Source organism: Lissotriton helveticus, chromosome 3_1 (genome assembly GCF_964261635.1).
Source record: "Lissotriton helveticus chromosome 3_1, aLisHel1.1, whole genome shotgun sequence".
Lineage (NCBI taxonomy): Eukaryota > Metazoa > Chordata > Amphibia > Caudata > Salamandridae > Lissotriton > Lissotriton helveticus.
The window spans coordinates 1,476,414,717-1,476,441,800 of NC_136061.1; the positions used below are offsets into that span (position 1 = coordinate 1,476,414,717).

At 45.4% G+C, this 27,084-nt stretch overlaps 1 protein-coding gene across 12 annotated transcripts in view; it reads right to left on the minus strand.

Moving 5' to 3' along the window:
• Window positions 1-27,084, minus strand: part of BIN1 (bridging integrator 1) — a 617,822-nt gene that overhangs the window by 279,165 nt on the left and 311,573 nt on the right. For all 12 annotated transcript variants that reach the window (XM_078682096.1, XM_078682097.1, XM_078682098.1 and 9 more), the window contains exon 5: window positions 12,922-13,017. In XM_078682096.1, the coding sequence (XP_078538222.1) occupies window positions 12,922-13,017 (96 nt within the window). The remainder of the gene's footprint in view (window positions 1-12,921; window positions 13,018-27,084) is intronic.

Below are 27,084 nucleotides of genomic sequence, written 5' to 3' on the forward strand. Positions count from 1 at the left end.
GATTAGGTCTTGAATGGTAATGGTTGCCTATTGGATCAGCACAAGCTAATTCCAACTCAACTCAGATAATACGGAGATCATGGTGTTCGGTAATCCCTTTTGTTCATCCTCATCTTGATGGACTCATTCTGTGGGGACTTCGTAGTCATCCACCTGGTTCCTTATTATGAAAATACTAAAAAGGTTGCACTACTCATCCCCTCTGCTTTCAGACAACAGTTGATGCAGTTGCTGATCATTAACAGATTGGATTACTGCAATGCCTTGTTTGTGGGACTTACTCTTTATCTGTCTCGGAGGTTACAACTTTTTCAAAGTGCGGCAGCCAGATTATTACTGAATATTTCTTGATATTCTAAGATCTCTGCACACCTTAAAACACTTCACTGGCTCCTCATTAAAAGGAGATGCCTATTTAAGTAAGGCACTCTGTTCTGCAATAAGGTGGTCCAATCGTCTACACAAGAATTCTATATCCTCACTGTTGTTGAGGTATGACCTCTGAGTTGGTCCCCTTCATTTTCAGACTCTGTTTCAAAGGTTTCATACAGACTGCCTTGGAGGTAGTGCCTTCTCTTTGATTACAATTAAGACCTGGAATGCTCTTCCATCTCGTGGAACCACATTTAGTTAGGTTCCACAAAGCCTTATAAATCCATCTATTTCAATAATACTTTTTGTCCTTTGTATTTCAGTATTTCACCTACAGTTTGCAGTGCCAGAACACCTACAGCTATTTGTGTATATACAATCAGATCAAATCAACTGCTCAAACAGGGAATTTGTATTCATTTATTTTACTTTTTTTTGTAAAGAGAAAGTTGTCATCTGGCCATAAATGTTTTCCTTTCCTTAAGCAAGTCAGGAGAAGCCCCAATTTTAAAGGAGGATTATGTTACTTACCCTGTAAGCATCTGTTCTTGGCATCTAGTGCTGTAGATTCACATGCTTTGCATATGTCCGCCATCTAGTGTTGGGCTCTGCTGATTACAATTTGTTTTGTTCCAATGAGGTTTCTTTGAGTCACAAGGCTGTGTGACTCTTCCTCTTGGTGATACTGCGCATGGTCATCAACTTCATTTCCAGATTGTTTAGCCTTAGATAGGTGAGAATGGAGTAGCAATGTATCAGTAATGTGATGTCCAGGCAGTAATATCACTTAAGTATGTAAATTACATGGCTCGCCCAGCCCTCCCGTCCTCGGACCTGGAGGATGCCGATGGATCTCTTGCAGGACCAAGTGGGGAAAGCCCATACAGCGACGGCCCTTACTGACTACTTGGATTTGAACTGGGGAGGAGTTGACATGTCCTACTCGGTTAAATGGGATGCTATGAAAGCGGTGATCCCCGGCGCGTGTATGGGTCTGACTTATGGAGTGCGGAAGCAGTTACTCCGGGACCTGAGTGAGGCGGAGGCACACCTACAGAGTTTTCAGACTATTTCGGACCCCGATGACTCTGACTTAGTCGGAGAGGTCAGCCCGGGAGGAGGTCCATGACATATTGACCAGACTGGACAAATACACTTTAGGCCAGTACCGTCAGCGCCTCCATCGAGAAGGGGACAAGTCTGGGAGGTTGCTAGCCTGGATCCTTAAGAGGGAGTTCGCCCCGGAGCGGATCGTTGCCTTGCGCAATCCTGCGGGGGACCTGGTGTACTCGGAGGCGGGTATCCTCGGGGTCCTCCAGGCCCATTTGCTGGCGGTATATGCTGCGGACCCTTCGGCGACGGAGTCGGCTTCTCAGTCTTACCTTCGGGGATTGACTCTTCAGACCCTATCGGAGGAGGCCGTGGAGGAGTTGGAGGCGGCCTTGTCGCTTCGTGAGGTCAGGGTGGCGCTGGCTAGTCTACCGAGGGCCAAGGCCCCTGGAAGTGATGGTTTCCGAAGGAATTTTATCAGACGTTTGAGGAAACCCTGACCCCCCCGGCTCCTGCAGGTTTATTGTGAGGCGCTGGAATGTGGCGCCCTCCCGCCTACTATGAATCAGGGTGAGGTATGCATTATTCTCAAGCCCGGGGGAGACAGCGGAGACCCTGCGGCGTACCGACCCATTACTCTCATTAATACGGACGTAAAAATCCTCACCAAGGTCTTGGCCAATCGCCTGGCGCCTCACATGGCGCACTTGGTGCATAATGATCAGTGCGGATTCATTCCGGGCCGCAACACTGCGATGAACCTCAGACGCTTGAACCATATTCTGCATGAGGTTCGGGATAGGGAGGACCCTCAGGTCCTAGTGTCCATAGACCTGGCCAAGGCGTTCAACACGGTGAGCTGGGGGTATCTGTTGGAGGTGCTTCGTCGGGTGGGACTGGGCCCCATCTTTTGCGAATGGATCCGGATCCTATATGGGGTACCTCGAGCCAGGGTTAGGCTCGGAGCGGCGCGTTCGGAGGACTGGCCTTTGGGCAGAGGCACGCGGCAGGGGTGTCCCCTCTCGCCGCTGCTCTTTGCCTTGGCAATTGAGCCTTTGGCAGTCACGGTGCGGACGGAAATGGCACAGTGGGGATCAAAGTAGGTGATACTGTGAATGTGATCTCCCTGTATGCGGATGATGCTCGGTTTTATTTAACGTCCCCATGTGAGTCGCTCCCGTTTCTACTACGACTATTGGATCGCTTTGGCGCAGCCTCGGGTCTGCGGATAAATCTCGGGAAGTCCCTCATTTCTCCCTTGGCGGGTTATGATGCCGACCGGAGGATGGACCTCCCGCAACTGGGATTGAGATGGGAGCTGGAGGCTTTTCGGTATCTGGGCATCCAGGTGGCATCGTCGGATGACCAGCTATTGGCCTGTAACGTCGGACGGGTGGTGCGCTCCCTTCAGCAGTCTGTGGCGTTCTGGAACACGTTTCCGCTTTCCCTCATGGGATGATTGGCAGTAGCCAAAATGGTAATGCTGCTACGTCTGCTATACGTCCTGCAGAACTCTTTGTGCCCGATTCCCCCCAGGCCTGTTCCGCACGCTTAACTCGTTACTTACATCGTTACTCTGGGCGGGTAAGCGCAGCAGAGTCGCTCTGTACGCTATTGTCCGGAGTTGGGAGGAGGGAGGTCTGGAAGCTCCGAGATTTGACCTGTATTACTATGCGGCGCAGCTTCAACCAGCTGCGCGTTGGTTCACCGGCATAGCGAATTGGGAACTGAGCCTTCTGGCGGGTAGGGCGGATGAGAGAACTCTCCAGGTGGCACTGATGCAAGGGAGGGGAGCAGATGAGTCCCTGCCTTATGTAGTACGGCATGCAGCGGGGATTTGGCAGAGGTTCGTAGAGAGAATCTTGAAGCGGGCTCCTTTTCATAGGGAATTGCCGGTGTGGATTCCGGCGCCTGTGGTGCTAATGGAAGACCATATGTCCTTACGGAATTGGAGGGAGGGTGGCTGCGAGTCCTTGGCGGACCTGTATCCGGATGACTCCTTTGTGTCCTTTGAACGGGCTACGGAGACCTTTGGACTGACGGAGGGGCAATACCTCCATTATAGGGGACTCCAGGAGATGGCACGGTGACCTGGCCACAGTTCCCAGAGGCGCCTCCGATGTCCCACACCCTCAACATCCTCCTCTCCTGTGGTAGAGGACGGCGGCTGATCACATTGCTGTATTAAGCCATGCGGCGGGACTCGACCCCACCGGTCTCTCCGGCCTGGGCTGCCTGGGAGGCGGACCTCGGTGTTGCCCTGGAGCCTGGACAGCGCAAACGAATCGGTGCTTTGACCCATAAGGTGTCGTGTAATGCGAGGTTCAAACTCATTCATTTCAACTTTGTGCATCGCACCTATATGACCCTGGTCTCCCTACGCCATATCTCTGACGACAGACGAGATAACTGCCCTAGGTGTGGACTGGATGGAGCGGGATTTCTACATCTGGCCTAGGAGTGCCCACCAGTCGCTGACTTCTGGCGACAGGTGGTAGAGCATATTCGGAATGTCACGGGTCTCCGGATCAACTTGGCCCCTCTTCAATGTTTGTTGGCCCTGGTCCCCAAGCCTAAAAAGAGAAACTTATCCTATAAGATGTTGCAGCTGCTCCTGGTCTTAGCGAGGCGCAGGGTGGCTATCACTTTGCTGGGTTGTAGAGCCCCTGAGATGTCACTCTGGCTTAGAGACGTCAGGTAATGGTCCTTGGCGGAGGAAACACATATGCAACACACACGCAGGGATGAGAAGTTGCAAGAGGACCTGCTTGCGTGGAGAGTGATGTGTGCTGTGGGGAATTCGGGTAGCGATTCGGATGCCACCAGTGCTGAACTGTTTACCCCGGAGGGGTCGGAGTCCGGGGGAGAGGGCGGTGAGAGCGGGGATGGGGAGACTGTCATGGAGTAGTGTCCTGCTGGTAACGCACGTATAATCTCTGTAATCGTTGTGAATTGCTCTGATTCCCAAACGGATCTGTTTCTGACTTTGACGCCTGTGCCCGGTTGGGCCCTGTTGAGCTGAACGGACTATGTACGCCTGTGTTCTTATTGATGCCAAGTTTATGGGGGGACTGTTTTTGCTGTTTTTATATTACATTGAAGTTTTTTATTCGTTCACAATCTCAAATCCTGATGATGTATTTTCACCTTGCTGTTCCAATGGCATACATGTCGCTTCACCATGGCTACGGAGTCCATACGTCTGTTCTCATACTGCCGCCCGGCCCCCGGGATGTGGGCTGAATGGCTGTGTTCTTTCTGAGTAATGTCCAGATCCTCGGACCGAGGATGACTTAAGTTGTGGTTTACTCCGATGTCTGCCTTTTCATCACAATAAAAACAAAATAATACAAAAAAAAGTATGTAAATTACAAAAACTGCAACCTGCACAGGGTTTCTGGGGAGGAGAGCTGGCACATGTGAATCTACAGCACTACATGCCAAGAACATATGCTTACATGGCAAGTGACATAATCCACTCAAAGCATGTCTACTGTAGATACACATGCTTTGCATAGACCGTAAAGCAGTCCCTCCCTAAAGACAGTGGTTAACCTGTGAGGGTTGCAGTTGTTTGAAAGAAAGTTCTAAGAACAGCTTGGCCAATGTTGGCTTGTTGACGTGCATAGACATCCACCCAACACTATTTTGTAAATGTGAGTGCAGTGGACCATGTTGCTATTTTCCAAATATCAGCAGTAGGAATGTTCCCTAAAAAGCCATAGAAGCTCCTACTTTCCTAGTGGAGTGAGCTTTAGGTTGAAGAGGTAAAAGTCTTTTAGCTTTAGCATAGCAAGTTTGGATACATTTGGGTGTCTATCTTGAAATTTCAGATTTAGAAATTGCCATTCCTATGTGGGGTGTGAAGGCAATAAATAATTGTCTAGACCTTCTGAATGTTTAGTTCCTGTCAATATAATACATTAGAGGGCTTTTAATGTCTAAAGTATGTAAATCTCTTTCTGGAACTGAATCTGGTTGCGGAAAGAAAACTGTTAATCCTATTGATTGATTAATAGGAAATTGAGATTACATCCGAACCCGTTTGTGGAATAAACAGTCTGGAAATGGGGTCGATAACTATGCGCAGTGTCAACAAGAGAAGTCGTCACACAGCCTTGTGCCTTGAAAAAAACGTCTTGGAACAAAAACATTGGTAATCATCTGAGCCAAAACACTAGATGGCGGACTTATGCAAAGCATGCATATCTACAGCACACATACCTCCAACAGGCAGGTTTCAGGGTTTTACTTTCTCTGCTACACAAATCGAGAGACAGGAATAAAGGTCGTTCATACACAGTAGCTTAAAGGATGTTTGGGGTAGGAGTTTAATGTAAAGTAGTAAAGCAGTTGGACGCTGCAGCAATATGAACTTGAACAAATGTCTAACCTGAAGCCAGTGGTTGCTACAAATGAAGGGGACACAAAAATATCATCTCATTTTCAGTGTACTATAGCCACGTTTTCTGACTGAGAACCTCTGAGCAAGTAAAGCTGCTTGGGAAACCTGCATGCCTGATGATTTCATCTGCTGCTCAATACTCAAAACAGTCAACCACTTTGTGTAGTTAAATGCTTTGAGCACTGAGCAACAGATAATATTTCCTATACCAAATACAGGATAGCATCTCTAATGGATGCCTGGTTATTCTTGATGCCTGATTAGAGCCGAAGCTCATCTGATGGATGGAGCGGGTTTGAAAATTTGATGCAACTGCTAAACAGCCACTTGCTTCAAACAGGAGACTGGCTAGGGTGAGGTAGATTCCCTAGACAGCAAGGGTAAATTTAGGTTGTCATGGCAGGTCATGCAAACAGGTGGGGGCAAGTTCAGCTTAGGAAACAGAGGGTGACACTCCATAAGAACTTTAAAAGGCTAGAGTTAAAACCTCACTACCTCACTAGAGGGGGGTGACATGGTTCTGAAACTCTTGCATGAAATTTTATTAACTGGTTTAGAATAGCTAGTGTAGTTTGTTTAAAGATTCTGTACTGCAGCTTGAAAAGTCCATTTGTGTTTTAAAGAACGGTTTTTATCAGTTTTGTAAATGAATTTGATGTTGGAATTTCTTTTCCTTTGAGCACCTATGTCTTGAGTCTAGCAGAGGGAATATGTGAACATGGACAAAGATGGTCACGTTTGGGGGATCAGGCCCGCAAGTGTGTACTGGTACACAGTCTGTGTTGTTGATAATGGTTTTGTCAAGCTTTAGGCTTGTGATCTGGTGCATTCCCCATCAACATTTCTTTTCAGGTATCCCGGGTCCAGACTTTCAATTAATCTAAAAACAGCAACGTTTAGATGTAGGTATCAATGGCACTTTACATAAAACAACCAAGGCAAACAGTCTATAATTAACATGATCCAAGGATAGTAATAACATCTGAACAGGTAAATATCATTAAAAAGCAACCTACAACAGTCTACAATGGATGAGTATCTGAAGATAACAATGCAATAGGAAGATTTCTATTAGAAGAGCTAAGACAGCAGCATTATATGGGAGAGGCCTACCACAGTTTTGTGAGCACTTTTGTTTGAAGAGATGAGATGAGATTTGAGGTGCTTGCGGTAGGACATCAGAGTGGGTTTTAATCTTAGATATGTTGGCAGTGAGCTGCATAGGAGTGAGGAAGCGCCCGAGAAGGAGTGCTGTTGAATGTGTGTCGTTTTGAATGCAAGTAATTTGAGCATCAGCTTATTGTTTTACTTCTTGTTTCTCTGGAGCTGCCTGACTGGTTACAAATGGATGCAAGGTAGCGTGTGGAGTTAAGGTGAGCACCTTTACAAGCCAAACATCTCAACATGAACTTTATTACAGCTTTGGTGGCGTGGAATGTAACTTAATCAGGATAAGTGTATGTGGTTGATTTTTTGGGAGGAAGTCTTGCTGTGGCATGTATAACAGTTTTACATGACATGAGAGAACTTTGTGTGATGCCCACTAAAATAGCATTGCCAAAGTTGAGACTAAAAATGAGGGAATGAGCTGCCGAATTTAGGAGGCAAGGGATAATAGTGGTTTCAATGTCTTTAGAGTATACAGATTTAGGTTAGCGGACCTGGCCAGCTTGTTGAATTGGGGAATCTAATCTAATCCCAATAGAGCAGTCTGTGAGATGCCCTTAGATGTAAGACGTTAATGGTAATTCAGTATGGAAGAAGGACCTCTTGAACCTCAGTTAAGAACAGATTTCTTTTTTTTTTGTTGCGGGTTTGTTGTAAGGCAATATTCCAACATCAAGACTTGAATCATCACTTGGATGAGGTGCCAAGGCATAGACGCCGTGCACAGAAGCAGCTTTTTGGTGCATATTATCCACATACCGGTCACTGGACACCTCAGTTCCGTAGCAATTTCCCACTATGGTTCCACATATAAGTTGAGCAGGTGCCAGAATGGAATTTCAAAGGACAGCACAGGCAATTGGAATAGGTTTACATATTTTGTGCTCATATTCGACAGCTTGGAATTGGTTTGATAAATGGGATTCAAACCATCTAAGTACAGGACCTCTGATACCAAAGCTTTGATTGAGTATGGAGATCAAAAGTCTGCAGTTAATGGTATGAAAAGTGTTAGCAAGTGCGGGGAGGACAAGGAGGCATGTTTCACCGCTATATGATTGTATTATTTATAAAGGGCAAACAAATGCAGAGGACGTCTTGGCACTGCTCAAAAAACAGATGAAATGATAAACAGGAGGAAAAACGGGGATATTAATCATGCCTCAAACGCCAAGTCTAAGTCCTTCCTAAAACTTCAGCAAAAAGTGGGCTATTTTTAACTCCACCAGTAACAGATTCCAGTTCCGAGCGGTGCACCACGCTAGGCTCCTACCTCCCCAGGTAGCAAGTTTATAGGTGGGCACACCCAGATATCTTGCTGAGCAGGAGTGAAGAGTTCTTCATGGACGGTAACATCTTACTCTATCTTTCAGATTAGAAGGTCCTAGGCCATGGAGAGCTTTATAGGCTGTGCAAAGGCCTTCAAAAATAATCAGGTTTTTTTTACCGGGAGCCAATGCAGTATTTTTATCTAGGGACCTTGGCCAGCATACGAACCGCTGCGTTTTGTAGGACTTGAAGTTTATTCAATGATTTCCTTGGTAGATTCTGGTATAGACCGTTACAATAGTCTATTCCAGATAGAACTAGAGCAATAATACCAGTCTTTAACAAATCGGCAGGAAGGAACTGAGGGCTTTTCTTGACTGAACGCAGGGCGAAGAAGGAGGCAGAGGTTGTGCTTTGTAAGATAATCTGTTGTCTAGCAAGACACCCAGATTTTTTACCTTCTGGGTTGGTGAAGGTAAAGTGCTGAGTTCCTCATGCCACCAGTCCTGTGTCCAGAATACTGGGTTATTGCCAAACAAAATAACTTCGGTCTTTGATAAATTACGTTTTAGGCAATTTTGATCTATCCACTGGCCCACAGCACTCATAAGGCTACAGAAGGTCTTGTCTACATCTGTGCTGTTATCCAGTAGGGAGACTGCTATTTGGGTGTCGTCAGCAGAGGAGACTATGGACATCCAAAAGGATTCGATTAATGCTGCGGGGGGGGGGGGTTTACGTACAAATTGAGACCTGTGGAGCTCCACGTGGCAGTGTGAAGGATTACGTGTTAAGCCCTTATAGGAGACTGATTTAATCCAGTGAGTTCGGAATTATCTCAAAAGATTTATGGCAGCACCTTGGATACCCAGGGTCTGTATCAGAGAGATAAGAAGGTCACGGTTGACTGTGTCAAATACCACAGATAGACAGTTTGTTCTTTATTTTAAAATTCAACTCAGATTGACAATTTCTGCAATAGTGTGCAGAGGTGCTAGTCATTGTGTGTTTTTTTAAAACAAAGTTTTTAAGTGATATTTGTGTATTGAATTGTTTAGAACATGATGTATAATGTATGATCAGCAGTCTGCTGTTTTTTTAAAACAATAACTTCAATAAATGGATGAAATGTTATACTTATGTCTGTGAATATATTTATGTTGAATCTTATTGCTATACACAAGCCTGTAAATTTGGTAACCCACGCATAGACTAGATCCATCACCATTGAGCAATACTCTGTTTAAGGATAATGGGCCATAAGAAATATTTTTCTTTGTGGAAAGTACAGGAAAAGGATACTTGTTTTTTCAGACTGTTAACCCATTCCTTTTCCGAGTAAAAGGGTAACTCCCTCTTTATTTTTGAAATACCACAGATAGACCTAACATAATCAGGGAAGCATATCCCCCTCCCCTTATCCACTGCGGAGCTGATCTCTTCTGTTGCAACCCTAAGCGCTGACTCCATACTGAAGACTTTTCTAAAACCACATTGTGTGTCATCTAAAAGGCTGTTAAATTCCACAAATACAGAAAGCTGTGAACTCATTCAATCAACCAATTTTGCTGAGAAAGAGAGTCTTGAAATAGGGCGATAGTTGTTAAGATCCTGATCACCCAGAGACAAGTTCTTCAACAGTGGGAGCACTGAAGCGGCCTTTCACTGTTTTGGAAATAGACCCGAACTAAACATGGTGTGTCACATGCTTGTCAGATGTGGCACTACTACGTCTGGAACTAAATGAAAGATGGAGGGTGGACAGGGGTCCAATGGTGATCCGGACTTTAAATTGAAGATATCCTGCAAGACTTGATCCACTGTTGCTGGAACAACCTCCTTGAAGGTAGCCTCATCAGGAGGCCCAGCCATGATTACATTGTTATTCCTGCCTACAACTTACTTCTAGAGAATTTATTAAAGATGGATTCCACTTTTTGTTGAAAAAATACATTCCAGAGCATCACAGAAGACCTGGCTGCCCTCCATTGAATTATGGGTCGCTGGAGTTGAGGGTTTGGTTAACAGCCAAAGAGTGCTTTTGTTGAGTTTGTAACTGCTTTTATTTGTTCAGAAAAGTAAGCTGATTTTACCTTTGAGAGGATATTTTTATATTGTTCAATAGAGGATCTATATTTCTCACCCTCCAGAGTATTGTTATAGTCCTTCCTCAAGACTCTCTCGTCTACGGCAGATTTTTTTTGCTGCCCTGAGAGTGTCAATAAACCATGGCACAGTAGGTTTGACTCTTCTAATGATTTTTGTTTTGGTGGGGGCTAATTTATTAATGGCCCTATTAATCCAGCCTGTGAAACTGTCCACCCTTAGGACAATATCAGAGCTGTCTTCCGGCTGAGAATGCCTCAGACTAGTGCTCAGCTCTGGGGCTTGAATCCTGTGGCATGCCTGTGAGACAACCGTTTTATTTACAAATACAATCTGAAAGCCATTACTGAATCCAGATTCATGTATTGTAAGCAGATTGGATTTGTTTATGTGATCTTGAAGTTGATGGCAAGCAAATTTAATAAGTGCATTTCATAATCAAGGAAAGTTGGAACTCGGGCAGTAGTTCGAAGGACAGTTAGGGTCGAGGTTTGGCTCCTTCAGTAAAGGGAGATATTTGACCCAGTTTTAATAGGTCAGGGAAAACTCCAAGACTTAGTGAGGTATTGATACTCTTGGACCGGGCTTCAGTGAAGAAGGGACAGTGATCTTTAATTACTTTCGGCGGAAAGAGGTTCCTGAAGTCTGAGGTTGGTTTGAGGTTTTTGACAAAGTTGTTAGATCTTCAGACAGAACTAGCTTGAAGTCGTCCAAAATCAACAGTGTTTTGCAATGATCTATGTGGGTGGAGCTAATAGGGGCCAAGGAGGGCCTGACAGAGGACTTCATTGTTGATGTCTAGATTTATTGCAGTCGATTGTGGTGGATTTCAAGCTTGAGGAAATTAAAATAGGGTCCTGCAGGGGGTTTAGTGGTTGTGACAGCTGAGAAAGGAAGAGATTAGACTGTACAAGTTCAGTACTTCGTCATGTTTCCTCCGTGCCTTAAGTATGGTTTGCAGGATGGGCAGTCTCGATGCCCTCCACTGGTTTTAAATTAGGTGTTCATTGTTCATTTTGTGTGAAGTTCATGAATGAATCAAAGTTGTGACAGATGTTGGTGCTTCACTTCCACTGTTAGGAAAGCCATAGTATTGATAGTTTAATCATGGATGTTTGTGCAGGTGACTATCATGTTAATGATGTCACCATGAAAAGGTCATTCTTGTAGATAAGAGTATTGCAGTCCTGTGGAGAGAAGAATTTTAAAGAGCACTTTCAGGCATTACAAAGTGATTTAGCAGAAGAGTGCATGAGTTACGGAAAGGCGTCTAGTATTAAATGGAGAGAAGAGTGATATGAGAAGTATACGCCTGGTTGCAGCGGATAAGAGGTGGGATGGTGATGATTAGATACAAGATGCATCCTTTCTACTGAGTGGGAGCATTGAAGAGCCAATGGAGATCATGAAGTCAAAGAATGATATTAGGCATTCGAAACGTTTGCAATCTTCATTTCTGCAGTATACGTTAAAGGTACCCAGGTATATGTTGTTGGAGGATAATGTCTGATAGGAAGTCATTTAGTCACCTACTTTAACATCACATTCAAACTGTTTTGTTTGATAATGGCAGATGTGGGGGTAGGCAGAAGCGGTTGGTGAGGGCCAATGTCAATCTTCAAACATTCAAAGGTGAAGAAGGATACAGTGGGGAACAGTTAGAGAACATGTGTTTGCAGATGATGGAGTCCATGTGCGGAACTCTCAAGTCAGTGATGGAGCTGGAAATGCCATTTAATCAAGATTCAGTACTGGACAGAAGCTCTAAGTTAAGTGAACAGTCCATTTCTTGCATGCATTTCTTTTGTTTCATATTGCTACTCATACCAACCATAGGGTGTCAGAGCACCTTTGCATCACACACGCGCTATACTGACAGTGCTTAATTTGTGGGGGAAAAAACGGTGCTGGTGACAAGGTCCCTGAGGATCTTAAGAAGACACCGATATTAGTGTTGCAGGAGATCAAACTTACAATGTGTTTTAAAGGAGAATCGGGGCACCAACTTCTACGTAATAGGCTTCTACCATTTACAGGAATTTAAGAAATCCTCAACAAGCACGTGCTGGGTGAAAAAGTTGTAGTAGTAAGGAATTAAGTAACATGGGGTAGGTTTTGTAAGATCTTTGGAATGATACAGATCGCTATCTGCATCTTTCTCTCTCCGCAGCGCGGGGACACGCCGAGATGGCGTCACCAGGCGCTTTATAAACCCCCTTTATTATTATTATTATGAGCTGGCTTTTTGATTATGAAGTTGCATGCTATATGAAATAAGGGTGCATTGTTTAGAACCAGCCAGCTAGAGACGAGGCAAGAGGATTGGGTGACTTATATGGTTGAGGGGTGTTCAGAAGAACCTAAAGGAAGCATGTCTTGGTCAATTATATCTGAAGCACCCTGTCATCCTTTCTTGAGAAATACAGACTCTATAACTTGAGGGTAGGCAAAGACCAGGGATCTGAGGAAAGGCTTATTTCCCTGCGGTACCTCAATCTCTTTCCAACATTTGACATAAAGGTGGTTGAATACTTTGCAATTTGGCACTCTACCTTGATATCTGGAAACTGCCCAAGATAGGTGTCCATGGTTAGCAGAGCCTGGTCAACAAGCTTCTGGTGATAGTCTGTCCAGAGAAGGTCACTGTTCTGGAAGACAAAAAGACAAAGGAACAAATTCATCAGAAATAGTTACTACAGGCACATATATATGAGCAAAAGGCTGGATTCCATTTCACCTACAAGAATATTAAGTAGAACAACCACCATAAATAAAACTGTACATCACAAACTGAATTGTCTCCATGTTCTTGACTAGGAAGTCTTTATATTTACTATTCTAAGATACTCATTTTATTGACTCGAGTAGGAATAGATTGTTTTCAAATGTGTAGCCTACAGATAACACACATGTATAGGTGGTACTCGTATCATATAAATTCTTTATTTCGGCCAAAGGCCATAAAAGATTTCCTTATAATACATCATTCATAAAATAATCTAAAATATATCCAACCGAATGTTACATGATTTCAGTAAAAGGATCAAATGATCACAATCAAATAATTTCGTTCAATAAAAAACTTTTTTTAAAGTATGCAAGGAATGGATGTCTAATTATTTATACAGTCCAAGGGAAGTAGTAGTGATTTGAAGAGGCGTTTCACTGGTTTGTGAACACTTGTACAACATAAGAAAATTTGGTCTTTAGGGTAAGAACTATGTTCTGTAGCAGAACCTGTACCCTAGTTGGAATGCAAATATTTCTGCAAATAACTGTTTCAGTAACATACGCAAAGCATTACTCACAGCAATGGGAATGTGGAGTAATCGTTTTGGCAGCTGCAAGACAAGCTGCGTTTGGATTAGCTTTGGCGCTACACCAGTTTAGAACTCAGTATATTTCACTTTGCAGGAGCTGAACACATACTTTGAAAATAAACAAATTTAAAGCACTCATTCCACTTAATTGTAAATGTATGTTCAAGGCTTGATTGGAAGGAGATGGCTTCTGCCCCACACAACACTGTCACCTTAAACTGAAGGGGAGTACAGCTGCAAATTGAAGGAGAGGAGTGGGTGACACTGTACGTAAGTGTACACCATGTTTCATAGGTAACAATAAAAGAGGTACATTCTTAAAGGAAACTTTCAATAAGAAAGATATATTACTGTTTAAAGGCCTTGGAATAAGAACCATCTGCTTACTTATCTTTCAAAGTGCAGCTTGTTTCCATCTAAGTGGTGCCATTTTCTGATGACTATTGTCAATCACATAGTGCTAGATGACTCCGGTTACATTCATTTATCTCATGGATAATAGGACACAGATGTAGGAAAGTTGAGAGCTTGTCAAGCGAGAGATAAGCAGGACTGCAGAACTAGAAGATGGTGCTGTGCAATGAGAGTTATAAGACTCAGGAATGAGGTCAGGACAAGTCTTTCCTTTATCACCAGCTTTTAAAAATCAAGCTACGTAGGCTGGCATTAGGGTGTACTCTAATTAAGGAAATATTCTAAACATGGGCGTGAGATTTGCAATGCTATAAGATGGCCACACTGATGTAGCCTGAGGCCCATGTTTTAACTAATAGCGGGAGACAATTTTTGAAAAAGGGTGACTTATTGCTTATGGAGTGGTGCTGCTACTGGGTTGGTTTTGGCAGTTTCCTAGCGATACCTTGTGTCCCGGATTGACACCAAGACTTGAGCACTTCCACTAAACAATATGGTGGCGCTCACCAGCAGCAGAACCGTGTCTTATCAGCTAACCGCTCGGCAAGACAGGTTGCCGCAGAGGCACAGCATAGAATGTAGGGAATACCCGAGATCCCCCAGTAGAACAGAGTGTCTACCGGACTGGCAGCATAAGGTGCAAGTAAGTAGCACGGACCCATGGAAAAAGGTCCTTTCCCCAGGTGGGGTGCGAGTTCACTGTTGCACGATGCAACTCCTTGATGTCGATGAGCAGCAAATTAAAAGACCGCTTACTTGTCAACACCGTTGTTTCATTCTGTTTATTTGTCTCAGGGGCAAGACTGACCTATTTACCATGAGATCCTCAGATACATAGATGCCTGACGAAATGATGGGGAGTGATCTGAAAATAACAGAGTGCCCCTCTCTTGAAAGGAATCTATCATTATAGACCCTCGAACCAACAGTGTTTATGTGGTGAGCTGCAGGAAAAAGTGTGCTCTGGAAAGAGCATTAGAGGATTCAAAAGGAAGATTACAGGATCAGAGCACAGGGTTGTAAGCCTGGACATTCCTATTAACCACCTCAAAACAGCTGAGACTCTCCCACAAGGGACACACATGACCTAGAAATTTGAGGACTGCAAGATTGCTGCAATGGTTAAAGTAGGAGCAAAGCTCATGTTATAATCATGATATATTTTGTCCTTTAGGTATCCCTCGTTCTTGCATTTTTTTAAGTGCTGTTTATTCAGGTGTACGTTTCAAATACTAGTGAATGCACATTTAATAATATCGGGATATTCAAGCAGGCATCAATATATTCATGTTTTTCTATACAGACTAAATGTTCTCTTCCAGTTATTGTTTTTAAATAATGAGCCAAGCTTTACAGAAATTGATGTATTGACTTCTTATTTATTCTTTTATACAAGGCAATGTTTCACAAATTGAAAGTAAGCGAAAGGCTGTAATGGTGCTATTACTAATTGTTTATTCTGAAAATGTTTAACACTGTTCACATACAATATATAAACTAGGATAAAGCATAATAAGATAGAGCGGACGTTCGCACCAGGGACTTGAGTCTTAGGATCACACAGAACTGTTATGTTCCATCTATCATTCCGCTGGCTTGTCTGCCGGCTTGCAGACAAATATATTAGCTTCTGTTTCTTTGCTGCATCTCGGTTGTATTGTTCAGAAGAGGTATGCAGATGTGAACCATCTCGAACTCGAAATAAGCCTAGTTTTGGTGCTAAATGTACCTTAGTTAAAAGAGAGAAAGGTGGGGTTGGATATACTGACCTAAAGAAGCGTATGATAGCATCAAAACTGTACAATATATTTTATTATTTATCCTTATAATATGCATCATTGCCACTATTTTCTCCATTTTTATAATAGGTACTAACCATGTTGTGTGCACAAGGATAACATTTTGATTTTAATAAAGATTTAAAATGTATATTCTTGGTTTCCCAGTGTTCTTGAGAACGCCTATTTCTGATGAAAGAAGATTTGGGTTCCGCAAATCATCCCTTTGAAATCTCACAGGTCTGAATGTTACCTGGAACCCACCTTAAGTTATGAGTTTTGATTAGTGGTTTGGGAGGGGGAGGGGGGGGGGGGGGAGAAATAGTGCCATCCCCTAGGTTTTCGGTCTCAGGTTGGCATATTGGCTAGGTCCTTAGTGCCAGAGAGTCTAGAAAACCCATTTTCAGGCCGTGGTCAAGAAAGAAATCCAGAAAACATATCAAGTTTCCTCAAATGGAGTCCATGGTGCTGCAAATTCGGACCTTGGGCCTACAGCAGATATCAGAGCGTAGTGACCTTGAGAAGGCAATATTATCTTCCTTGCATGTGGAGTTGATGGCATTGAGTGTTTCGTGGATCCCAACTCTACGGGGAAACTCTCAGTCATCACCTTATGGAACTAAGAACGATAAAGATATTTTTCTTGCAGAGTTGGATGTGAAAGCCAGAGAGAAGTGGTGGCAAAAATGGTGACCAGAAATGTGAAAATTATAGCATGGCTGCCAGGGCCTATATGTTCCCCAGCCTTAAGCTTGCAACTCCCCTACGTCTTCATGAATTTTATTACTATGCTACTATGTGGACACATCCCTGTGGTTCACAGTCAGGCTGAGAGTCAGAGAAAATGGGGAAAAATTGTATCCACGAATCCAGGGGCAGCTTTAGGCTATTTAAGGGCAAGAAAGTGACAAGCATCAGTAGAAGGGGACTAGCAGGATTCGGCTGCTGGACATGTGATATGCATGGCTGAGCAGCAAGGGGACGCTTGAATGTACTTCCCACATAATGGGGAAAGTGGACTCATATGAATGAAGGTTACATAACCTGTGAACATTACATTTACACCTTCAACATTCTATGCCTAAACTGTACCTGTTAAGCACTCCTTTTATTCTGTTGACCTGCAAAACCCTCTTGTTCCCTTTTTGATGAGAGGCTGTGGTGCTTAAGTACGCTAAACGTTTTGCGACTTGATAACATGAAAGGTTATATTAGGGTCCTTGTTGTTAGATCTAGCAGAACCTACTTTGTTTTCTCTTGTTTCCTTTTGCCATGAATTGTGATTTGCTTGTTATTCTTTAATAGAAAGACTTACATCATAAATTAAAACAAATAACATTCAATCAACAAAATAAACTTACTCTGAACATATTAAGGATTCAAGAAAATGTAGGAGTCATATGGCCTGCCACAAACCTTCTACCTTTATTTGTAGAGCACTATGAACATACCCTGGCATTCAAGCATTTAGCATACTTCAAAAACTACCAGACCTACTTAAAAAATTATACATTTTAAACCTTTTCAGAATTGCGATCAATTTTCCAAGGCTCTAGTTTTTTAGCCATTTATTCTGCATCGAGAACTGCCAGAGATATCCCTCCAATAACAGCTCTATTGAAAGTTGAGAAGACACCTTAGCCGAAGTGAATGATCTTGTTGATCGGCATCACTGATGCCAAAAACTTTCAGGCTACGGGGCAAGGCAACAAATGTAGCTGCCTTGAAGGTTACCATCTTACCAATAGGGAACCTTACCTTCAATGTAGGAAGGGTGCGCATGCCTAAGAATTGTTTAGTTTATGTACCCAATATAAAATATTTAGCAATAGTCGTTTGATGAACCAAAAATTACTCTCGCTAGAGTGCTGGTCATCTACCTCCAGGAAGTATTGCAGCCTTCGTACCAGACGTATGTATTGGTTACAATTCCTAGCATCTACATTCTCTACAATTCGATGGATCGAGACGGTTGAAAGAGAAAAACCTTTGTTTTAACCATCGGAAAATTAGAAATGTTAAAATGCTTTCTCCCCAGAAGTAGCTATAATCTGGAGTCAAGTTGGTAGTAGTGCCTACCATTATAAGCTCAGCCTTCAGGAGGTTGCCAGTTGCCACTTTTAATCTCTAGAGTAGGGTTCTCCAAAGTGAGTCCTGGAGGACCGGCTCCATGCTAGATTTTTAGCATATCCACATTTAGATAAATGTAGTTATCTTAAAAATCTGGCATGAATCCGGCCTTCCAGGACTGACTTTGGAGAACCCTGCTCTAGAGTACAGATCTAGCAAGGGAAAACAAACTGGTTTAGTCTACATAATTGTGAAGGCTTGCCCTCTCAGAGTTAACATAGTGTTACAGCTTTACATAAAGGTTGAGCAAGAGAACAAATAGAGGTGAACCCTTGGCACAATCTTTTCAAAAGCAGGCAGCTCCATTTCTTTATAACCAATGCCCACTTTTATCTTTCTATTGGAGAGATAGTATTACAATTTGCTTCAGGTATCATCCAAGGTATCTAAAGTAGTGCTTAACACATATTTAAGTAAAAGGAGGTCATGCTCCGTCACATCAAAACGCGTGGTCTATTGCCCTTACAGCTTGAGTGCCTTAGCCTTCATGAAGAACATTGCCATTCTTGGGGCTCAGTGGACTGATGGTCACTACAGGGTTTAACTTTGCGGTCCCATACTTGAACCCTGGTCACTCCACTCAACTCATTCTTCCAAGGGAAATAAAAAGAATACCACCATAGATAGGAAATCCCTAGGTTTGGTGGTGTTTGGGCACTCTCAAAATAGACGTGGTGTAAAACTTGACTTGTAATTTCACGTGGGAGTACAAAAAAGTGCGAGTGGAGGCATAAGTAATTAAAATATGATTTCCAAATGTCTACCAGTGTTGGCAAATTCAGTCAGTGTAGGAATGTGAAGTATTATGCAGTGAGGATGGTTAGGCTTCACTATCCAAACTCACAATACTGCAAAATAGGTCATTTCGATTCACACTATTGAATCCTTAGCTCATTCCTGGTAGAGTGGCACAGATCAGTCAGGCTTCACCTGAGGAACAGGTGTTAAACATTTCAAAGTACCAACAGGGTAGATCAGTAACTGACATGACTACTCAAAAGAAATCCAACACTAATTTTTAAAAAATAAAGCAAATTTTTGTATACATCTATACACCAAAATGAGCACAATCGGATGAGTGTAACCGGGGCTATGAATTTTGAAAGGAAAATAAATCAGTGCAATTTACTACTGCAAAACGTTAATATGGCGGTCAACGGGAAAAAGCACTAGTGACAATCGATCACTTGCGGGACGAGTTGCGTGATGTAGGTCCCAGAACCAGGCCACGACAGTCAGTTGAATTTTACCTGGCTCGTAGGGCCCTGATGTAGAGTTGTCCTGGATGTCCCTGGTGCTGAAGCGGGAGCTCTGTGGGTGTTGGTTTGAACGCTAAGATGGTACTGGTGAGGAAATGGATGCAAAAAGTCAGCAACGGGACCACTGAGGTAGCAAATTGAAGATGCTGTGGGATTTGCCCAAGGCACAGTGTTGAACATAGGTAGTGGTAGCCGGACTGGCCATCAACAAGCTTTTGCAGCGGCAAGTTCAGCTTGGAGATACTATGACGGCCAGGGGAAAACAGTAGCCACCTGAAACTTGTTGAAGGCCTGGACTATGTTTCCCTCAATGCACTGAACCATTTACTTCTGGGCGTTTCTAATGACTAGTGAATCTTTCGGTTCTGGAAGCATGCTTTACCTGCAGATTGCAAGACTAGTGCCACTAGTCCAATAGAGTACTGGAGTTTCTTGTGGCTCTCAACGGGGTCCCTCTGTCTAGGAGAACCAGTCTTTGATTGGGGCCGAGTCGCAGTTGTACACTTGCGGGGTTGATACCACTGGTGCAGGTTATTGTGCCTTTGCTTTTTGCAGGTCCTACAGTCACAGACTCAGGTCTCTTCTTTGTCCTTTGTTGCAAGTCAAATGAGATCTGAGGTTCTGGTGCCAGAGATCATAGATTTAGGGGGTGTGGGTGCAAGCAGCCAAGGGGTTGCTGCCCCAGCGGCTAATCAGCACCTAAGGTGACCACATCCAAGGGTTTGTGACACCTTTGCTACCCAGGACCCTCTGTTCTGCCACTTTACCACTTTTAAAAATGGCAGAAACCTTCCTTGGCTCTACGAACCAGGTACCCCACCGTACAGTATGGCTAGCCTTCTGGGGGTGTACACCTCCTGACTACCTAATTTTTTAATATGCCTGGGTGCAAATGTGCATGGCTGTTTCCGTCTTTGGGAGACGGTGTAAGATTTGAAGCTCACCAGCTTGATGTGCCACTTCACTAGCCATCCTATCAGGTAGGAGGGGTCAGGCCTTTCTTTCTGACTCCTGGAAGTGTTAACACCTCCTGGCAGGGGGCAGATCACGGTCTTGAGGGCAGCAGCTGCTGGCTGTCAGCCAGGGCACAGGAAGGGCTGAGGCAACCAGTAACCTCTAAGGTAGTCACCACCTACGTGCAGGTCATATCAAACCGTCATAGGAATCATGTGAGGGGTGAGGAGACAAGTTGGTTGATACCAAACATGAGCTTTTCAGTGGGAACAAAATGAGGCTGGCAACCTCGGGGTGCCAGCCTGTGTTATCATATGGCTCCCTGAACACGTATAGTAGCCCTTAACGCAAAGAGGCTACTATAAGGGCATAAAAGCTTGAACGTATATGTCCACACTTTTAATATAATACACCCTGCCTCCTGGGCTCAGGAGGCCTACCTTAGGGGTGACTGACACATTTTAAAATAGCACTATGACTTTGCCACTCATGGTGAAAGCAAAGTAGAGTTTGCACTGCTCATGTAGTCTGCAAAGGCAGGACTGCTGTCATCTGTTTACGTGGGTCACTCAAGGTGGCACAATCAGTGCTTCAGGTCCTGGTGACCCATTAACTCCCATTCCATGGGAGTCCTTGCTAATTGGGGTTGCCAATTTACATACATCATATTTAGGGAGAGTGCACAGGCACTGTGGCCTGTGTAGCAGGTTTCAGTGCAGAGTCATAACCATAAGCAACAGGGAAAAGGTGTGGGGGTGACCATACTAAGAGAGCACTGTTTTGCAGTCCGTTTCTTCAAAATACCACAAATGCTCAATTTGGAGAACACTGGGCATGCAAATGTTTTGTGTTATTACAACATGGGCAATCCCTAGAATCAGAGTTGAGGTTTGTCACCAGAAAATTATCAACTGTGGAACTCATCAGAATATTAACACAAAGGCACAGAATACAAACAAATCATAGTCAAGAACCCCCAACAGCCATAATGGAAAGTCATGGAAGTGTTCCAGTTCAGTGTTGAACAGGAGTATTTAACTGGTTGGCACCATCCTGGACATAGTCTAGCATAAGGAAACGTTTTTTTTTTCTTAAATGTTTTTTATAGATTTTGTTAGTTTTGCATGCTTATCGCCAATAATCAATGCATACTGCTGCAACATGCAGCGACAACCTAATCTACAATACTTCCATTATCAAAGGAGATAGCTGTGCATGTAGTGGAGCCACAGTCATGGTGACTGGGCAGGAATCAACTGCTGTCTTTGTTTGACCGTGCTGTGCATAGAAAGCCAACCAGCTCCTCTGTGCGTAATGTACGTGACGAGTAATCTACTGGAGTTGGTTTTGCTGTAACATGCGTGATATACCAGTCAATCAACAACAACTGGTGGGTGGGTAACGGAACTTGGAGTATCGTCGTGTTTCTGCAGCCATTGACGTGTGTGAGTGCCATCTGGTGGGCCCATACCCCTTCAGTGGGTGTGGGTGTTAAAATGGCGGTGTGCACTGAGGGAGTACCGGCCTAGTGCCTATGACAAGTCTAAAGGTGATGCACGCCTGTGCAGGCCTACACCGAAGGTTCAAGTGATTGTGTGGGCTGATTTAGCTGATCTCCATCTAGCTGAAGCGCTACCAGGATTGCGTCCCAGTAAGTGGAAATAGGTGTTTTCCTGAGGCCTGTGACTTCCTCTCGACGTATCGCTACACTTTAAGCCACAGCCCATGCGAGTACAGAGCGCCTCTAATCCTGTGCATGTGGGGGGTCAGGAGCTTTCCACCTTTTCGTGATCAGCCGCTTCGCCGCCTCTATGCCCAGGTCAAGGAATGTAGAAGTGACTTTAGTGTTACGTGTTCTACAGAACATGTGCAACAAGTACACAGGTTAGTCAAAGGGTATCTCTCTACCTGTGCAAGTGCGAAGCGTATCTGCCACCCCTCTCCAGTACGCAGTTAGGCTGGAGCATCCCCAGAGCATGTGCACCAAGTCAGCGTCCGGGGCGGCGCATCTGGGACAGGTTGCATCAGTGCGGTGAAAATATCTATTGATGTTAGCTGGTGTAAGGTATGCTCGTTGTGTAATGTAGTATTGTATCCGTCTAAAACAAGCATTTCTGGGAATCTGAACTGGACTGGCCAGCACTTTTTCCTAGTCCTGATCTGAAAATGGTCAGCCCAGGTCCTGTTCCCACTTCCGTATGAGGGGGTCTAAACTGAACGCCGCATGCTGCGAACCACTTTGTTAGGTGTTTACCCCGTTCCATCACATGTAAATATTGCACAGTAAGGTGTGTTTGTGGTTCAGTGGCCTGGTCTCCCCATCTCGACGAAAGTGCGGCAACCAGCGATCTGTGGAGGAGGAACTGCCCCGCAGGGAGCCCGTCACTTTCTACCAGTTTTGTGTAAGGGATGAGGGAGTCCTCGTTGTATAAATCCCTAGTGTTTGTATCCCCACCGCATGCCCTTGTTGAAGTTCGGAAATCGGGAGTACAGCCTGCCTCCCAGGGGTACCATCAAGTGGAAGCGCAGGAGCGTAGGGTGTCATATCCCAAGTTAGGTAGAGGCTTCTGTAATAACATCTATGGGCCACGGTTAGTAATTGGGATTCCGGGGGTCGAGTTGCGCACCGGGATGGAATAGTGCATGGATCTGGGTTAGTGTGTAAGCTGGGTGTGTGGTTGCTGTGCCATCGCATTGGCGATCTGCCATCCATCAGGCGATCCATTGCAGCTGCGACGCCAAATAGTAGTGCTCAAAGCAGGGCATTGCCAGGCCTCCCTGTTTACTTGGCAAGTACAGCTTTTTCACTGCCACCCTGTGGCGGTTGGTACCCCAAATGAAATCTCTGGCTGCTTTTTCCAGAGAAGTAAAGAAGGAAGCAGGCACATAGATAGGTAGGTTGGCAAAGTAGTACAGAAATCTCGGGAGGGCCACCATTTTAACCAACGCTATTCTACCCACTACTGCTAGAGAGAGTGTGGTCCAGAATTGCAATTGAGATTTCACTGCCACCAGCGCCCTTATTAGATTACCATCAAAGAGGTCTAACGGTTGGTGGTACACTCGTATACCTACGTTGTGGAAGGTGTCCTCACACCACTGCACTAGAGTGCCATTGAGTGCAAGTGCTGGGTCGTGGCATCCCTCTTGAAAGGCGTATAATTTACATTTGGCTACATTCACTCTCAATCCAGAAATGGACGCAAAGTCCAGCAGAATGCGAGCCAAGCGCTCAGGCACCTGATGGATGTCACACAGATATATTAACAGATCATCGGCGTACAGTGACACTTTGAGTGTTCCATCGCCCAGTGGTATGCCAACCTGCAGCTGTGTCCGCAGCGCCCCAGCCAGTGGCTCCATCGCGACCACGAAAAGGAGGGGGGACAGAGGGCAGCCCTGTCTCGTTCCACGCCACACTTGAATCATGCCTGAGACATAGGATCCTACCTTCACCCTCACCACTGAGTTGGTGTAAAGCAGAAGGGCCAGCTGCAGGAAAGCAGGGTCCAGCTTGTATCTCTTAAGGGTCGAGAACATGTACCCCCATTCTAGAGTCAAAGGCTTTCTCAAGGTCTAGGATGAGGCAGCCCGCTCTCGGCCATTCTTGAGTGAGTAAGTTGCTATTCGAAAAAAACGCCGCAGGTTGAGCGAGGTGTTTTGGGACGGCACAAAGTTGTTTTGGTCCGGGTGCACAAGGGTGGGGACCGCTTGTGCCAGCCTGTCAGCCAGGAGTTTTGCCAAAACTTTATAGTCTGTTTTTAGCAGGGCAAGAAGTCTTTAGGAGCCCATATCAGATGGATCCCTGTCAGGCTTGGGCAGTGAGATCAGGTGGGCCTCGCATAGAGAAGGGGGAAGTCGCTCCTCATCTACAGCAGTTGTGTAGAGGGCGTGAAGTCGCGGCACCAACGACACCTGATATGCTTTATAGAATTCCACCAGGAGCCCGTCCAGTCCCAGGGACTTCCCTGTAGCTAGGGATGCAATTTCTGCCCTGATCTCCTCTGGCGAGATCTGCTCACCTAGGAGTTCATTCTGTGATGGCGTCGCCTCAGGTAATTGTATCTAGCTAAGGAAGGCGAGGAGGGTGTGAGGCTCGTGGTGACCTTGGCGTTGATTTTGTGTAGTGATGCGTCAGAGCCGCTTGGATGTTACGTTGTGTGTACACTAGGAGCCCTGTGCCATCTTTGAGTGTCGATATTGGTTTGCGGGTGTGTTCTCGGCGGATCAGCCAGGACAGGAGGCGGCCCGCACGATCGGCTGTGGAGTGTGTGCGGGCGATGTGTGCACCGTAGTTGTGACAGCCGAGGCGCTCAATCAATTCAGCATGTTGTGTGCGTAGTGTCTTTAGTTGTTGCTCATCTCTACCTCCACCTTTCACCTCATATTGCAGGAGTCTCTTTTCTATTTTGTTAAAGTCGGAGGTTCGCAAATTTCTGATATTCCAGGGCGCCCCCATACAATGCCCCCTTGTAGTAACCTTAAAGGCGTCCCATTCCACTGGCGCGTCTCCTGCTGTAACCTCATTGAGTTAAAAAAAATTCGAGGCTCTCCGTGCCCAGAGAGGATCAGAATGGGGAGTCTTCTAGTGCCGCTCATTGGAGTCTCCATGTTGGAGTAGGGGGGTGTTCAGGTTCCCAGGCAATCGGAGGTGCTGGGGATTATGATCAGAGGGTGTGCGGCCCAGATATTCAATGTGACGGACTAGGGGGGAGTAACGCAGGGAATCCCACTATTCTGCACTATTCTGTCCAGCCGCACATGCAGTCTGTGTACCGTCGAGTAGTGCGAATAGACCCGGGCATTTGGGTTACTGGAGCGCCATATGTCTAACAATGCCCAGTGTGTTAGACAGTCTGTGAGTGCCTGTGCATTGGACACTGCCGTGGTCCTAGACAGAGGTGGGAAGGATCTGTCCAGATGTACACTAAGTACCGAGTTAAAGTCCCCTCCCAGGAGCGAGGGACCCCGCTCCAACCAACTAACGTCTGTGATCGGCTTTCCAAAAAAAGAGGCTGGCCGACGTTTGGTGCGTAGATAAGAGCCGAGAAGGATTGGTTGGCCGTTTAGTCGCCTGCTTACTAACGTGTATCGTCCTTCAGAGTCAACTAGTACCTCTTTACTTGTAAATGGGACCCTAACCCAGATGAGGACCCCTCACACGTGGGCTGAATAGCTAGTGCCATGTACTTGGCCTCTCCACCTGTGGCGTAGGCACCCTAGTTCTGTATGGCTCATGTGCGTTTCTTGAAGTAGGGCAATGTCTGCAGCCCTACGACGTAAGTATGCATAGATCAAGTATCTACGCGACAGGGTGTGCGGACAACGCACATTCCATGTGATTATGTTAACCTGTGTCATGATTCCCATGTATCCGGACTGGAACTGTATGGGGTGGGGGCCAAAGGTGCGGCATACTTAGGTCTGTGCGAGCGTACTCCAACTCAGTGTTTTTAACGGCAGGGTGTGGATGTAAACTAAACTATGCATAACTGGGAGGGCGAGTTTCAAACTGGTATTCGTCCAAGCTGTAACGCCCTTTTAGGGCTGAAACGGTGTCTAACTAACCTATGGTGTGTGGGGGGGGAGGTGGCGTGGGTTAATGCCAAGATTAAAGAAAAAGGGGTGTGTGGGCAGTGTGTGTCAGTCTATAGATATTATGCGCCCCTCTAAGTCGGGGAGTGACATCGTGTCCCCCATCGGTGGGCTGCGTGCGCGGTATATTAAATGCGCGGTTTGATGCCTACAGCCTGAACACAGCATAAGTGTAAAAGACTCGCGCAGGCAGTTGCAGCACAGCATGTGGTATAGACAATCGAGTCAAAGAAGCGGGTAGTACCATTGGCTACCATCCTCAGCCTGGCTGGAAACAGTAGGGAGTATGGAAGTTCCAGGTCGCACAACTGGTGCTTCCCAGCAGTAAAGTTGCTACCTCGCCTCTGGGATGTGTAATCCGGGACCACCATGATCGGATTGCCACCAACGTGAGGGTCCGAGAGCTTGCGAGTTTCCTGTAGGACTGTGTCCCTGTCTCTATAATTCAAGAGTTTGAATAGGAATGGCCTGGGCCGAGCCCCTGGAGGGGGCTTTTGAGCCGGTACACGGTGCGCTCTTTCTACTACAAATTGTGGCGATAATGTTCCCGGAGTTAAGATGTCTTGCAGCCAGTGCTCCACATACAGTGCTCCACATATTGTCCCCTCTTCTCCCTCAGGAAGGCCCACCACGCAGAAATTATTGTGAAGAGAGCATCCTTCCGCGTCGTCAACGTCTTGCAGGGCCGCAGCATGACTGTGGGTAACAGGTTGAAATTCAGATAGAGACTTTGCTTGTGAGTGTACCTTCTCTGCCAAATTATGATGGTCCGCCTTTAAGAGGGTGAAATCAGATGCTACTTTGTTTATTCTGGCTTCAAGCGACACTCGTGTTTGCTCCAGCGTGGCTCCAATTTTCTTGACTGCCGCTAGCACGGAGTCCAGTTTTGCCACCAGTGCCGCATTCCGAGTGTCCCTAGGCGCAGCAACATCCGTGTTCGGTGGTTCCAAGGTAGCAGCATGTGTTGCGTTCTGCTGTACATTGTTGCGAAGGCGGCCCATGGCTAGCTTGTGAGCGGAGAGCATTGACCCTAGACACCAGGCAGCAGTGTGACAATGGAGATAAAGTAAGGCGATTGTCGTGCAATTGCCCCGGGTAGCTTACGCAGGGCCTGCCCTCCAGGGTCTTCTGAGGTCCAGTCTAGTATAGCTTCCATTTTAAGGGGGTTGTCGCAACAGTCCCAGGAAAGCACACCTGTAGTCGTCCAGTGCTCCGCACAATTGCAGCCGCGGTAGGCAGGTGTTCCGTGGGGTAGAGCGCAGCTC